This window comes from Pygocentrus nattereri, chromosome 10 (assembly GCF_015220715.1).
Source record: "Pygocentrus nattereri isolate fPygNat1 chromosome 10, fPygNat1.pri, whole genome shotgun sequence".
Lineage (NCBI taxonomy): Eukaryota > Metazoa > Chordata > Actinopteri > Characiformes > Serrasalmidae > Pygocentrus > Pygocentrus nattereri.
Genome location: NC_051220.1, coordinates 30,426,960 through 30,441,913, shown reverse-complemented (window position 1 = coordinate 30,441,913; position 14,954 = coordinate 30,426,960). Strand labels below are relative to the sequence as shown.

Below are 14,954 nucleotides of genomic sequence, written 5' to 3'. Positions count from 1 at the left end.
GATCATCTTTGCTCGTTCATAGGCATCCCCAAAACGGCCTTACTTGGGCTATAAAGAACATAAAGCCTTTGAACTGTAGACTATACTATTCTGTTTCATTTCCTTCTCCTCTGAATTATTCTCAGCGCTTCAAACCGAAGGATCCACTTCACACGACAGAGCCGCTGGATAACCGCGTCGTGGCTAACAGTTTCAGCAGGCAGGCGCTTAACGGTTAAACCGTTGCCGTAGCAAACAGGCAGCAGGTGGAGAAGGAAACATGCAGTGCACCCGTATTCCGCAAAACCTGCCTCACGCGCTTGGGATTGGCTAGCAGTTCAGGCTCAAAAGCAGCCCTCTGAATCGGCCAATCCGGTTCTGCGAAGTGCTTGCGAGCATGAGCTACTAGCCAATCCTAGCTCACGACGCGGGAAAGGCATGGCCAATAAACAAGCTGAGGAGGCGGGACTGTCTGGAAAACGGGTGGGGTAAAAATAACGTACATCAGCCCGCTTGCCTTAGAACGGAACGGCGTCTACAACTTAAGACAGCGGTGTAACGGATTCGGAGGGACAGTCGAAACTTCATCTACTGCGTGAACTATGTTTCTTTTAAATCATTTTTCCTGTGTATTTCACTAAATCACTTCTGGTGGATGTCCTTAAAAGCTGGCACCGTTCAAGTAACCTTAGTGCACCGTGTAGCTTGACGCTTTTTTTCATTTTTTTTAAACCTGACAAGTTAGCCGTTTGTACGACTGAATTCCTCTCTCTAAACGGGATGAGCGGGAGATGCTCGGGTTTCTCCTTCTTCTGCAGTGCACGGAAAGACGACCACGGTGAACCTCGTTAACCGGGTAATACTGGATAAATGACTGAGCAAAGTGTGTTTGACTCCAGCGGACTAAGCCAGCGGCTGCATGGGAAATGAACGTGGCCGGCAAACATCAACCCGATCTGTTAGAGCGACCTGCTAGCCTTTTAGTACCAACATGGGTGAGCAAAGACTAACGTTAACTACTATTCTTGAAACTACACATTTGGAAAATGTGGTTTATTTAACTAGTGGACATGTAATGCCCATCTAAACAAGAGAGGCTTTTTTTGTTTTAACGGAAACGTACGAAAGGGAAATTATTGAAATGTTAACTACCCCTTATATTGATTTGTTATAGCTAGGCGAGCTTGCCTAACTAACTTTGTTAGCTAATGTCTGAGGTGAATGTGAGCATTGCCTTTTTAAACGCTGAAATAATATTCAGAAAAAAGTAAAGGTGAGTTTGAAATGCGAACTACTGAGTTCTTGGCTGACATGATGTAACTTGATGTTTATAGTGGGGGTGGGGTTAATGTCACTTAATAAGATAAGGATTTATGTCTTAATAAGGTCTCATGTTTCACCCTCCAAGTAGCAAGTGTTTAAGGTAAAAACTAAAACTGCAATTTTGTAATAGAAGATGTTAAACAAGACATTTTACCACAGGATGTGACACTTGAATGTGCCAGTACTACATGAGTATTTTATTACAATGCAAGGGTTTCCTTATGATAACAGCTGCCTGTATCAGATTTGCACAAATTCATGTTTGAGAGTGAGAGAAACCTCCAGCATACAGTATCTCTGGCTGGAGTATGAATAATTTGTGAAATAAAAATAAATACTGAAATCTATTTAGAAAGACCCCCTTATAGACAGAGGACTGCCTGAAACACAAGACATACCAGGAATCTGAAGCTGGAATTGACAAAAATAAGCTACGTCATTTTACAGTGCAGTATCATTTCGCTGTTTTTGTGATTGTTGTGGTTCCCACATTCCCGTTCAGAGAGATGATGTGTGACAGTGTATGGAACATTTCTATTCTCACCATTCACAGGACAGTCTCCGAGGTATTTTTTAAGAGCAGAGCTGTGCTTAGGCAGCTGCTTGAGAAGTAGCCGAAATGTGCTCTTTCTCAGCTTTTACTCATGGGCTAGTGGTGTTTCCCATAAGGTTGAAAACCACGTCCTTTTATTCGTCCTTTTGACGTCTGTATAAAACTGTTGGTCATAATTGGTCTTTTTTGGTACTTAGATAAAGGTTAATTCTAGGTATGTGTTTTAAGGTGTGCTCATTTTGAGAAGCAGGACTGGAAAAAGGTCAGGTTCCTCCTTTTTCCATTAATGCACAATAACTGTTTATAGCCTTCGTCAAAATGACCAAAAACAAGGAAATGCAGATTAAGTTCCAAAAAAAAAAAAACATATACCTTACGTATATCTTAGAAGAGACAATGTTTAATCAATTTAATGGGCCCTTCATGGACCGTTTGAATTTTCCTCAAATGTGTTTGATGTAGTAAGAACCCTATTGCAAAATAGTTGTGAGTAACAAAAAAATGCAAATAAAAACAGAAAGCAGTGGATTTTTAAAGTCAATTGCCTGCATTTAAATGAAAATAGTATAAACACAAGATATTTAATGTTTAGTTTTTTGAGCTTAATTATTTTTGTAAATATATACTTATTCTGAAACTGATGTCTGCAACACATTCCAAAAAAGTTGTGACGAGGCAATTTGAGACTTGAAATGTTACAAAATATCTAAGACAGGTGATGCAACAAGGCTTGGTTATGAAAGGAAAATCCTTTATGAGTGAGTCCTTTGTGAGTGAAGATGGGTAGAGGCTCATCCCTTTGCTAAAAAGGTGTCAAAATGCATTAGTAGTGAAGATTTTATTTATTTAGCCTTCTGTACTGCAGAATATCATCAAAATATTTAGAGAATCCACAGATTCAGAAATCCGTCACATGGGGGATCTCTGAGTGGAGCATCACAAACCAACATGCTTCTGTAATAAATACAACCACATGGTTTCAGAAAACCCTTGTCAGTAAACACAGTCTGTTGCCGCATGTACAAAACGCCACTGACTTCTCTGGGCTCAAGCTCATCTCAGATAGACTGACACAAAGTGGAAACGTGCTCTGGTCCGAATCAAATCATCGAATTCAAGTTGTTTTTGGAAATAATGGATGTTGTGTTCTCTGGGGGAAAGATGAAAAGGATGATCTCGATTTTTACCAAGAAAAAGTTCGAAAGCCAGCATCTGTCATGGCATGGGGGTACATTAGTGATGTGGGTCGTAACTTGTACATCTGTGAAGGCACTATTAATGCTGAGGGGTACATATGTTGCCATCAAGACTATGTCTTTTTCAGGGATGTCTTTGAATGTTTCAGCAAGACAATCCCAAGCGTTCTGGATGTGTTTGTAGTAAGAGAGTGCAGCCCATCTGCCTTCAATAATAAGAGTGCAGACTGGTGTGCCTGCAACCCAGACCTGTCTTCCTTTGAAAATGTATTAAGCACAGTACATGACAATGGAGACCCTGGACTGTTGAGCAGCTGAAATGTTATCAAGCAAGAACGAAAAGAAAATCCACTTTCATAACTACAACAACTGTGTGACATAACACAGTGGAATTATTAGTCCCACAACAGGGAAATTTCACCATCACGTTTAACCTATCCGTGAAGTGAAACACCATATCATACTAGTGAGCACACACACACTAGGGGGCAGTGAGCGCACCTGCCCAGACCGGTGGGTTATCCGGGGAGCAGTTGGGGCTTGGCTCTCCGGACACAGGGCTGGTTCTAGCCTATGACTGCCCCCATTCAAGGGCACTTCAGTCACATACTGCTGCCTCAGGGGATTGAACCAGTGACCATCCAGTCACAAGACTGGTTCCCTAACCTCCAGCCCACAACTGCTCACAACTGTGAGGTTAATTAGTTAAAACATGAAATACTTGTACTGGTTTTAATTGAATACAGATAAATAAGGTTTGCAAATTGCTGCTTTCTGGTTTTTATTTGCATTTAACCTACTGTACTAATTGAGTTTGTGTGTAAACATTGTTTACTCCCTATTCTGAACAGTCCATATGTTGAAATTAAGGTACAAAAACAGTTTGTTTTGAACACATTATTGTAATGTCACAAAAAATGAACATATTTACAAATATATGTCGCTCAGTTTAGTGTCACCCATTTAAGGAGTGTTTCAGCTCAGACGGTGTTTTGAACAAGGCGCAATAGTGAGCAGCCAATCAGAACAGAAATTGTGTACATATGTCAGTTGTAAAGGCAGATTAACATAAAAGCCTTTTAACTCTAAAGGATAAAAAGTGTTTGCAAAATGGTCATATAAAAATTAATTATGATGATTTTTGGTGCACACAACATAAAGGACAAGGCAAAATGCAGGATAAGGGCCCTTACCCCAGGAGGTGTGAAAATTAGCTTAGATAATACCAATTTTTTCTGGTCTGACTCTGATATTAACCCTGGGTAAATACCAATACCAATCCAGTCATTTTCTCTTGCAAAAAGTAACATACATTCAAACTTGGCATCTTCCAACAAAATTAGCTGTTTTTAATGAATATGCCACTCAGCATGAATCACATAGATTTGAAAAGTTTTTCATGTTGACTAGGTAGAGGGGCGGGTCAGCAGCAGTTCAGGGTCGTTATTCAGCCAAACCACAGATATAATATTTCATTTTATGGAAAAAAATAATTGTTTTCAGATGTTTCGGAGATGTGAAAAGAGAGCCACATTTTGTGAATGGTTGCATTCATTTTTGTGTGTTCAGATTTCTTTGATAGCTTTTGATCAGTGGCCAAAAAAATTGTAAGTTACCATTTGTGTGCACCCAAGAAAGCCAGCATTTATTTTTTGTTGAAATCGATGTACTTGAATTCTGTTGAATATCATAACAGCTATGAGAGCTTATCTGCTGACTATAATTTACATTGCAAATTGCGATTGTTGGGGTCCAAGCATAGCGCACCATTATGGAGATAATACAACTTAATTCATGGGCAAAGTGGGCCTGTGTCTTATTAATTGTAGGGTGTCAAAAGAAGATCTAAACTCTACAGCACTGTGGCTCACCAGGACTAGAGTCTGGCACTCCTGCCTTACCCGTATAACACAAAGTCAGAACAGTTAATCCATGATGACTATTGGCGTGGGATGTGAGAAGGCTACAGCATATTTTGCCTGCCAGTCAGACACAGAACTCAGAAGGGGAGTTGAGATGCTTTTGAGAAGTTTTCATCCTATGAATGAATGTGTGATTGAAAAAGACGCCCTTTGATTACTGTCTGATGATTGAAGAGGAATGCATCAACCTCTGTTGAAATAAGAAGGACAAAAGAGTAGGGGTTTGGGTCCCTACAAGGCCCCATCTTTATACGTACATGTTTAGATATGCAATCAGGATTTCTCTACATGCTCTAGCTTCCCTCTCAGGAGCTATGGTGTTAGAAGCCTTAAATAGCGCATGCTGGAGGTGCCGCAGCTCAAGGGAAACTCACATGGCAGGCAGTGGTCGGCACTTATGAATGTGTGGGTTTCAGGTTATTTCAATGTACCCATGGCTCAGATTAGATGCTTTTTGGCCAGGACAGCATTTTTGCACAAGCATTGACAAGTCTCAGAAGATCTGCATTGGCTGTCAACAATTATTGACCAATTAAATCCTCTTCTGTACATGACTTTTCAGTTTAAAATGAATCTGATTTGTGTTTGTAGTACTGGGAGGCTGTAATTAATGGATTCCTGTCGCATCATTCTTTAAAATCCAGGCCACGTTTGTAGCTGTCTTGTTTGAAAGATGGCTTTGTCATTTTTTGGCCATTGTGGCTGCAACACCCCAGCATATCTATCAGAAAAACACATTTATTGAAGGTCTTGCATGACAGATTTTGAACAGTGAACATTAATTAATCTATTTTTTGATCATTTGCTCTTCAGCGATATGGCTTGATGTTTGAATACCCATGAGCAACTAGCTACTTTCAAATTTACGTTTGTGTTTGGTTTCCATGCTGCTTATGTGTTCTGTGTCATGCTGTTTGAAATGCAGATTTTGGGGAAAAAACCTTTGCCAAAAAGTCTGCATTTGCAAAGGCAGATTCTACTCTCAGAGCAAAAGAGTCTTTCTGTGGAAAAACATAGCAAGCAGAATTTCTCTGCAGCCATTTGTAATGTCAAGCAGAGGACACTATAATCCCCCTAAACAGATGCTCAAAGAGACATGCAAATCTTGTGGAAATATGAGTACGGTCATGACTGTTCTTAGTTGGTTGTATAACAATATTTTCAAGCTCAAGATCATTTTTGATTCTGAAGTGAAGATTAGTTTGGCTTTGTAACAAGGTAAAGCCCAAACATTGATACCCCTAGAATTTACAAGCGACGTCAGAAGACGTCGGAAGAGAAGCTCAGTCATGTGTACTAGTGGATGCATGCAGTGCAGAAGCCCCCACTCCACACACACACACACACACACACACACACACACACACACACACACACACACACACACACATTACTTTAATACGGTGCACACAGATGCCTCATTTTGAAAATTGACAGTCATTTCCTCAAAAGACACATAATCAGAGACCTTCAGAGTTTCAAAATGTAATACACTGTTTCAGGTTTTTTTAAATACTGTGTAGAAATCATTGCATCCTTAGTACTTGAAATATTGACATTGGAAGTATGACATTATACTGTTTTGGTACCACTGGTACCACTTTTCAGCACTTTTTATGGATTTAATGCACTGAAACCTTCACATCAAGTCTGATGCACTGTTTTTAACACTTAGAATGCGAGAAGAAGACTCCAACAAGTACTTACTGCAAATAAGTTATCATTTTTCTTCTTTCCATTATGACTCAGAGACAGACACCAATCAACAGCCCATTCTCCTAAAATAAGTTAAATAAAAAAGTGTTTCAACATGGTGCCATGAACATTAAAATTTGTGAACAGGGGCAACTATGAGCTTTGATGTGAATTATATTAATGTTTTTAAAACATACATGTATGAAAAATGACAAAAAAAATCAGTAGCATTATTTTTGGCTTTTCGATTTATCAATTTCTCAAAGTTGCTTATTGTCTCAGCTCTAATTCTTATAGTTGATAAGATAAGGATTTTGGTCACGTGCATAAGTAATATTGTCTGCAAGTGTGAGACTTCTGCCTGGTTGTCCGTAAAACAGAACTGAGCATACTCAGGAAGTATTCTTCAGTTGTCATTCTGTCACCTGTGTGTCAGCTCTGTATACAGCTCTACAATCTCTACGGGATTCCTTATACCTTTAGAAAAAAAACCCTTATTCCTTACGTTTAACAGGTTAATATGTATTGCCGCCTTCCATTATAATCTGTAGAGAAGATGATGTATGTCAGTAACCTACATTTTATTCAATGCAAAATCCAATTTTTATCATACATGTCCCCACAAAATACTGCATGATAAATGAACTGTGGGATATTTTGTCAATATGTTGTCATTTAGCCATAATTTTACCTCTACTGCATCTTCCATCTGCACAAATAATGAAATACATTTACCTAAACATCACCTGAATGAAATGCCCAAAGTAATAGATGTAGTTCAGCATGAACTGGAATTGAAGCTGCTAGCAGACATGAATCATTTAGATTCGCATGTTGGCAGATGCATAGACTGCACGTTTGGATTCCCTTGAGGAATTATGAAATAAAACCTTCTGCCTATCTTTACATACCAGAATAAATAAATAAAGCAAAGATCTCCAGCAGTGGCTACCAGACATTTCCACCAGACTGATTTCTGTACATATCTTGCTGTTGTCTTTGGGAGTTGAGGGGTTTCCTAATCTGGGGTCTCGTGATGATTGCTGCCTGCTTTATATATATTTCATGTCAAGGTTATCTTATTGTATGTCTTATTTATGTATGTATGTATGTAAGAATTTTTTTATACAGTTATACAGTCAATTCACCATGTGTTTTACCAGGGCCCAATCCAGTAATACTAAGTACGTACACACTAGATCATTAGGTGTGCCATTTCACTGGCTTATGCTAATCCTCCTCAGTGGCTTTTAACATCACTGACTCATACAGACAACCATAATACAATCTCAGCTTCCAAATGATCCTGCAATTATTCTTGAGATCAGCTGGGTGGTACAGTATTAATGCTGTCCTGATTTGTTTACTGACCCAATAAAAGGGCCCGTATCCTTCCTTCATTATTCCTCCTCACCCCAGCTTTGCCTTTTCATTTCCATTTTGATCCAAAACAGGTATGAATTTTAATGCACACCCTTGCATTTTAAGCTTTCTCTCCTGAATGTTGAGATATTTTTAAAGAAAATGAGAATGATTGTTAAGGAAATGGCATAGATGAAGATGACACTGGCAAAGAAGTCATTTGTCTTTATCAGGTTCATAAAATTTTGAATAGAATGGAGCCCAACTAAAATATGATTAGGATGTGCCCATGTCAAAAGAAGGCTAGACGTTTCTTATTCAGTTATGACATTTTCTGAGTAAACAGAAAATGCTACAAATGATCTCATAGCAAATCATTGGCCTCTTTTCTATGGGAGGCAAATCCTGCCAAAAAGGAAATGAAAATGAAAGCAATAAAATGTAAATGCAAACCTCTTTTTGCTATTTCTTTTTCCAAACATCTGCACAAATATCCTGCCAAAATTGAAAATGAAATGAAATGCCTTCATTTGCAATTTCTGGCCAACATGCAAATATATGTTAATTAGCACTAGGCGGGGCTACGGGGTAAATTTTAGGATATCCTCAGCCGTCTGCGGCAGAATCGCCATCATTCCTCAAGATAAAAGACTTCGAGTCTCCAGAAAAAACACCGTCATGACTCAGATCTGGTGAAACTGAACATCAGACCAAACGCCGTCAGACCAAACGGTCTCAGAGAAAAGTTATCAGACCAAACTGTCCTAAAATGTACCCCATAGCCCCGCCTAGTGCTAATTAACATGTATTTGCACGTTGGTCAGATAGAAAAAGAAAAAGAAAACTGGAAAATGAAAAGTGAATCTCCAGCAGGTGGCACTGATGTTCGTTTTCATTTGCCTTTTCATTCTGACAGTTAAAGCGTGTCAGCGCTGAAAACAGAATCACAGACAGTCACTTTGCTGTTGATTTATCCATTTTCATTTGAATTTTGTCAGGTTTGCAGCCAATCGCTATAAAAAAGAAATCAGAAAGTAAACTTTGCATTTTGATTTTAGTTTTGACACCTATTCTGCGTTTCATGAAGAAAACCCAAAGTCAAAGTGAAGTTTGTGTTTTCTTTTGTCTGTTACCTTTTTCATTTTAGATTTGGCCGTGAAAAACCAGAATAATGACTAAAATGAAATGACAAATACACGTTTTCAATTTATTTTTATTTTTGTCACAAACGGCTCATGCTCATGTGGAAAAAGCCATTTCATTTCATTTTCAATTTTGGCAGGATATTTGCGCAGATGTTTGGAAAAAGAAATGGCAAAAAGAGGTTTGCATTTACATTTTATTGTTTTCATTTTCATTTCCTTTTTGCCAGGATTTGCCTCTCATACTTTTCCACTGCAGGGCTAAATGGTTCTGAGCCCAGAGGGCAATCGTTCCTTTGGCATTTCCACACGGAGAGCTTTAAAAAACCAGACGCAAGTTTTTTTGTCAGCGGGGTTTGCCAACTGTCCTTGGGGCAACGGAACCATTTGGTCAGATGACGTAGTGCTGCTAACCAGGAGAGAGTAGCATTAGCTTAGTTGCTATGCTGCTAGCTCTGCAGCTCTGCTTACCACAAAACAAGTTCGATTTTGCCTAACGAAAGCTTTACTGATGCAAGTTTAGGCAAAGTCAAGTGGCTGGTATTAAAGGGGCAGAAAGCCGAAATTAAACGTGCTCTCTGGTGTTTGGAGCGTTAGCCTCCTGGCAAAGCTAATGCCAGGTGGCTCCTCTGTCCTAGCTAACTTAGCTTAGTTAATGAGATTCAAACACCCAGTACAGATTGGATTCCACCAACAGTGCTCTGTTCGTCAGATGTATAGATAGTAAAAATATATGACAACAAGAGCAAAATCGGCTGATTGGTGTTGGAATGACGGCAAGCCAAAATCAAATCTGTTTTGTAGTATTTTAAGCTGTAACCTGCAAGGCTAAGCTAACATAAGCATGCGGTGCCTCCCACTGCAGTGCAGGCTCGGCACCAGTGAGTCGATGCTTAAAAACAGGAGGTTAAATCACACAAATGTCTGGTGTTGATAGTTTTGTGTTTTAGAATTGTTTTGTGGTTGTTTAGCTGTGCTCTGCTCACTAATGCTAACATTGTTAGCCGACTACAAGTGCAACCACCAAAGTAGAGGCTCAGTTTCAGTAACTGATGTTCAATTAACTCCTGTTTCGAGTATAAAGAATCTGAGAGCATGCCGAGAGACTGGTGTGGCAGTAACAGGTGGTACCAAATGTGTTTTGTGGTGTAGGTATTAGCCTGTTAACCAATATTTTGTGTAATTTTCTTTAATATTTATTGGTACTGATGTAGTGGCAACAGATGGAAAAAGAAAGTGTAATCGGTCTCATTAGTCCGCACAGTACGGCCCTGAGAACCATTTGGTTCGACGGTGAAAAAGAAGCCACTAATGCTTTACTGTTATCGTGTACTGTATTTAGTTAGAACGTTTCTTTTTAGCATTCATTTATGAACCATTTTTGTTGATATGGCACATCTGCCATCTTTGCCTCTCACAGGCAAAAACTAAGAAAGGTTAAGTTTCTTATTGTACCTTGAATATCACTATTGGACAGTAGAATGATGACTGCAATAATCTACATCTTTAAAAATGATGTTAAGACTAATGTTTTTTCGTGACCTTGGTCTGTTCAGCTATTTATGTCATTAGCTCAGTCACTTCACCAGCAGTTACTTTGCTTTGTCCCTGTACTGTAGATGCTGGTATTGTTTTAGGTGTTGGGTTGTGAAAGAAAACTCCTGCAATTACAGTTTGTTTCTGACAAGATTAGAGCAGGAAGAAGCATTTTAGGCTGAGAATGGGTACCTATCCTCCCCTTGACTGTGGGAATCCCTGTTGGAGTTTGCTGAAAAAATCTATTAAACTCATTATAGCCTTGAGTTTCATGGCAGTCATCAAGTCCATATGATTTGTCCCCATGCAGTGCTTTTCCGTCTTCCAGACAATCAGAATTGGTGCACAGGGCACAGTTCTGGAATATAGATTCAGCAGATTTACACTTTGCACCTTAGAGGGACTGTATATCTTTGATATGTGACAAGTCAAGAAACAAACTATTGTAATAGGTCTGATGCACCTAACACAGACTCTGTTTCCCTTTGAATTATGTTTTGGATGTTTAAGGATGTAATAAAAGCAGTTTTTCACTTGTCCTAGCTGTGGAGAAAGATGATATTCTTGGCTAACAGTGTGAGAGAACCAGCCCTGGAGGAGAGTAACATTATCAGGTCTGATCTCCAGTCAGCAGTTGACCTCCAGTCTCCTTCTAAAATTGCTTTGATTGAGGCAAGCCAGTGCCCAGATTCTCTGAGAAGATGCTGTGGCACTCTTCCCTGTATAAAACAAAGAGCAGTGTGTGTGGTTAATTATTTGAAGCAGGTTTCAGGGCATTTAGGTATATTTAAATAAAGACTTTCATATGATGTGTTGGCGTATTTTGTGCTGAAAAAACGCTGTCCTTCAGAAGGAAATACCCCGAAGAAAGAGAAATATCAGTAGATTTATGGCATTTACCGCTTGGTTGAGTTTACCACATCCACTCCTCATCAGCTGCAATGTTTCCTGTGCGGCATTGCAAAGTTGTTACGATTTGTAGCATGGAAAACACTGTTCAGTGTGCTTAAGCAGTGATTTTATGCAGTAAAGCCCTTTCTCTTGGGCTACTCCTGATTCTGCACTGTCTTCATAACCTTTAAAGTGAAACGGAAGATATATCAATCTTGGCAAAGAGCTACAAGCTCTCTAGCCAAAAACTCCATCCAGAGCTTGTCAATGTTGTTCCATAAGTACTGAAGTCGGTATATTTTGTATTAGTTGGTATGGTAAAACACATCCCAGACACTTTGAAATCCATGTAGATCTGTCATGATTACTTGATTAAAATCTAATACTCAATTTAAAATGGTCTGTTACGTTTACTTTCTCATTAAAATGGCTTAGAGATTCATCTGCAATTGACATGATACTTAGGATATCCACTGGTCTTTATAAAGCCTTATTTAGCAGGCATTGAAGTCACTTTTGCACATGACTGAAAGAGAGGAACCTACACCAGCTGGATCTAACTGATGCACATTTAGCTACAAATTACATGTAAATGAAACAAAATCATTTTTATAGATACAAATTGTGTGTATATGAAGTAAAAGATTTTGTGATTTTGTGAAGTAAAATGATTTTTTGACAGGCTAACAGACTCCTCCAATAATATTGAGAATTTGGCTTGTTATTTGTCTGTGCTTCATGCTAACATAACATATAGAAGCAGTAACAGCTTGTTAGCTTAACTATTTCTAGACCTCTCCTTAAGGAATTCCAGTATTTACAGTTACCATCCACTACCTGCTTCAGCTAATTTATCCTTGGTCATGTTAAATAAGGTGTGCTGCTGATGAAATTGAACAAATCCATATAGTGGATGATATATTTCATATCTGTATTTCAAGTACTACATGTGCCTTATTTAATTTGAAATAGTTTGCTAAATAATATTTATTATTATCTGAAATCTTTTATTGTTCTTTATAGATATTGACCAGTGAGTCACAAACAGTGGATTAGGGTTAGTCAGGGCATTAACAATCCATTCATTTATGTAAACACATTTCCCGTCGTCTCTGCTGTGAGTTTTCCAGATAATGATGTTCTAAGCATTTTCTATACAGTGCATTTGTAACTGTGGTGTTGTAATCAATAAACCTGCCTTTTTAAAACAAGATGATTATTGGAAGATGTTGTACAGTTTTATCTTACACCTTGTTAATCATTAGTCAACATTTTTTGGTTGTGACATTCACATGGGTCAGCAGACCAGCAGTGAACTTCATAATACAGTGTAGTTTATTATTAGCCTCACAGAGACTTACAGTAATGTGCTCCTGTCTTTGCCACTCTAGCTGCAGTTTGAATCCCAGAAGGCAGACATGCAGAGCCCAGTGGTGATCCCCTAGTGCATACTGTACCAGTGTTCTCATAGAGTCAGACCATGACTCAAAACTTTGATTAATTATCCTATCCCTGAGGAGCTATAGGGGGAGTCACTTGACCTAAATCTGTGTCTCATGGGAAAAATGTTTGCGGTGCTGGCAAGAGAACTAGGCCCGGACAAAGTGGCTGTAGATCTAGTTGTGGCTACAAGAATCAGTAGTGTCACTCTCACTGGGAGCAGCAAATATGACCATAATTAAAGCAATGTGTAATTTGTAACACATTCATCTCTTAGTGTGTCTTTATGGTACATTTTTTCTTTTTATGCTCTGTGTTTGTCATAGCAAGGTCAGTATAGAGGAGGATAGAATTGCTGACAGCAAGGATCTCTATAAATTAAGCAGTGAGGCACAAGCAGTTGTGCTTAGATTGCTTTTGACACTCTGCTTCCTGAATTTCCACTCGAAAAGTAGATGGAACCAGGAGGGCAAATCTTCTTTCTTCCATTTTATTCGTTCACAATCATTACAGACCTGTTTATATTTCACTCACGTTCTGAAGAATATTTTTCAATTTAACAGCTACAGGAATGTGCTCTTGGGATTAATTTCTGAGTGTAACTAAATTAACTCAGCCTGTAAAGCTTCATGTTATCTGTCCTTTGTGCCTTATTTTCCTGAAACAATGTTTCAAAGTGATGCAGACCTGAAAGCAAGTTTTCTTTACCACATATTTCAATTAACCCCTTGAAGTAGACAAATCTCTCAGTAGAAGTGTAAGATCAGTCCTCTGGACTGTGCCTTTAATCTGGTCTTGTAGTGGAAGAATAAATAATTGCTTTTTGTTCTCTGCAACTAAGAACTGGCTTGTCAACAAAGTCAAAAATTCTAAATATGTTTGCCTCCTAGATGCTTTTCGTATTTTTAAACAGCATTCTTGGTAAATTAAGATAGATTTCAGAGTCAACTGGAATGCTTAGGCAATTCAATATCCTTTGTTTTCATTTGAAAGCTGATAAATACTTCCACCGGAACATGCCGGATCAGCAGCTATTGAGACTAATACAATTTAGAGTGTTAGGAGTGTAGAAAGGGGCTTTAATAAATATAAAAACTCTTTATTTGCAGCACACTGACTAACCCTAATCCCAAATCATTCAAATAATTCAGCATTTTCCCTCTCTGTTTTGCAGACAAAAACTGGACTGGCCCTGCTGTATGACGAAGACACCAATAATACCTATGATATCCGTTTGAAGTTAACAAAAGAAATGTTGACCATACAGAAACAAGATGTGGTCTGCATAGGCGGTGGTGCACATCACTTAAACGTAAGTACTAAAGCTTTTTTCTCTTTCAATTTCACTGATGCCCTAGCTTTTTTAGTTGGTTGTTAAGAGCTGAACATACATCAACATTTTTTTGGCCTTGTGTGCAGTACCAGTGCAGTGTTGTGGGAGAGTTGCTGTGCTACTGACAGATTGCAGAGGATCAGCAAAAGGAGAGGCATTAGAATATTTTTCATTACATTTGATATTCCAGTGAAGCGGCTCATTCTAATTCATAGTTTGGAAGAGAGACACTTTTTCTTTCACAGTTTACATCATTTGGCCTTTCCTCAGTACCCTGGTACTGTCTTTGCACTGTGAAGTGCATTATATACAGTTTCTCACAGATATCATCGCGTTTGGGCTGGTACTGAATAAATATGTAATCAGGATGTGCATGCCAAGTTATCAGTGTTGTCATTGTCAAACATATCATCCTGATGAACCTGATGCTTAAATAATTTTACCAACTAAATTCCCATTTTTTAAAGCACAGAACTGTTGTACTCCGAAGACAGGCAACTGGAGGCCTTGGTCTGAGTATCAAAGTAGGTTTATTTTGTCTGCTTTGTTAAAATACATAAAGTCATTTCAAGGAACTTTACT

At 38.7% G+C, this 14,954-nt stretch overlaps 1 protein-coding gene across 1 annotated transcript in view; it reads left to right on the top strand.

Moving 5' to 3' along the window:
* The first annotated feature begins 485 nt into the window (after positions 1 to 485).
* The window catches only part of sntg2 (syntrophin, gamma 2), a 43,549-nt gene continuing 29,080 nt past the window's right edge, over positions 486 to 14,954 (top strand). The window contains exons 1-3 of the mRNA XM_017690941.2: positions 486 to 974; positions 14,214 to 14,351; positions 14,840 to 14,896. Coding sequence (XP_017546430.1) covers positions 906 to 974; positions 14,214 to 14,351; positions 14,840 to 14,896 — 264 coding nt within the window. The 5' untranslated portion in view covers positions 486 to 905. The remainder of the gene's footprint in view (positions 975 to 14,213; positions 14,352 to 14,839; positions 14,897 to 14,954) is intronic.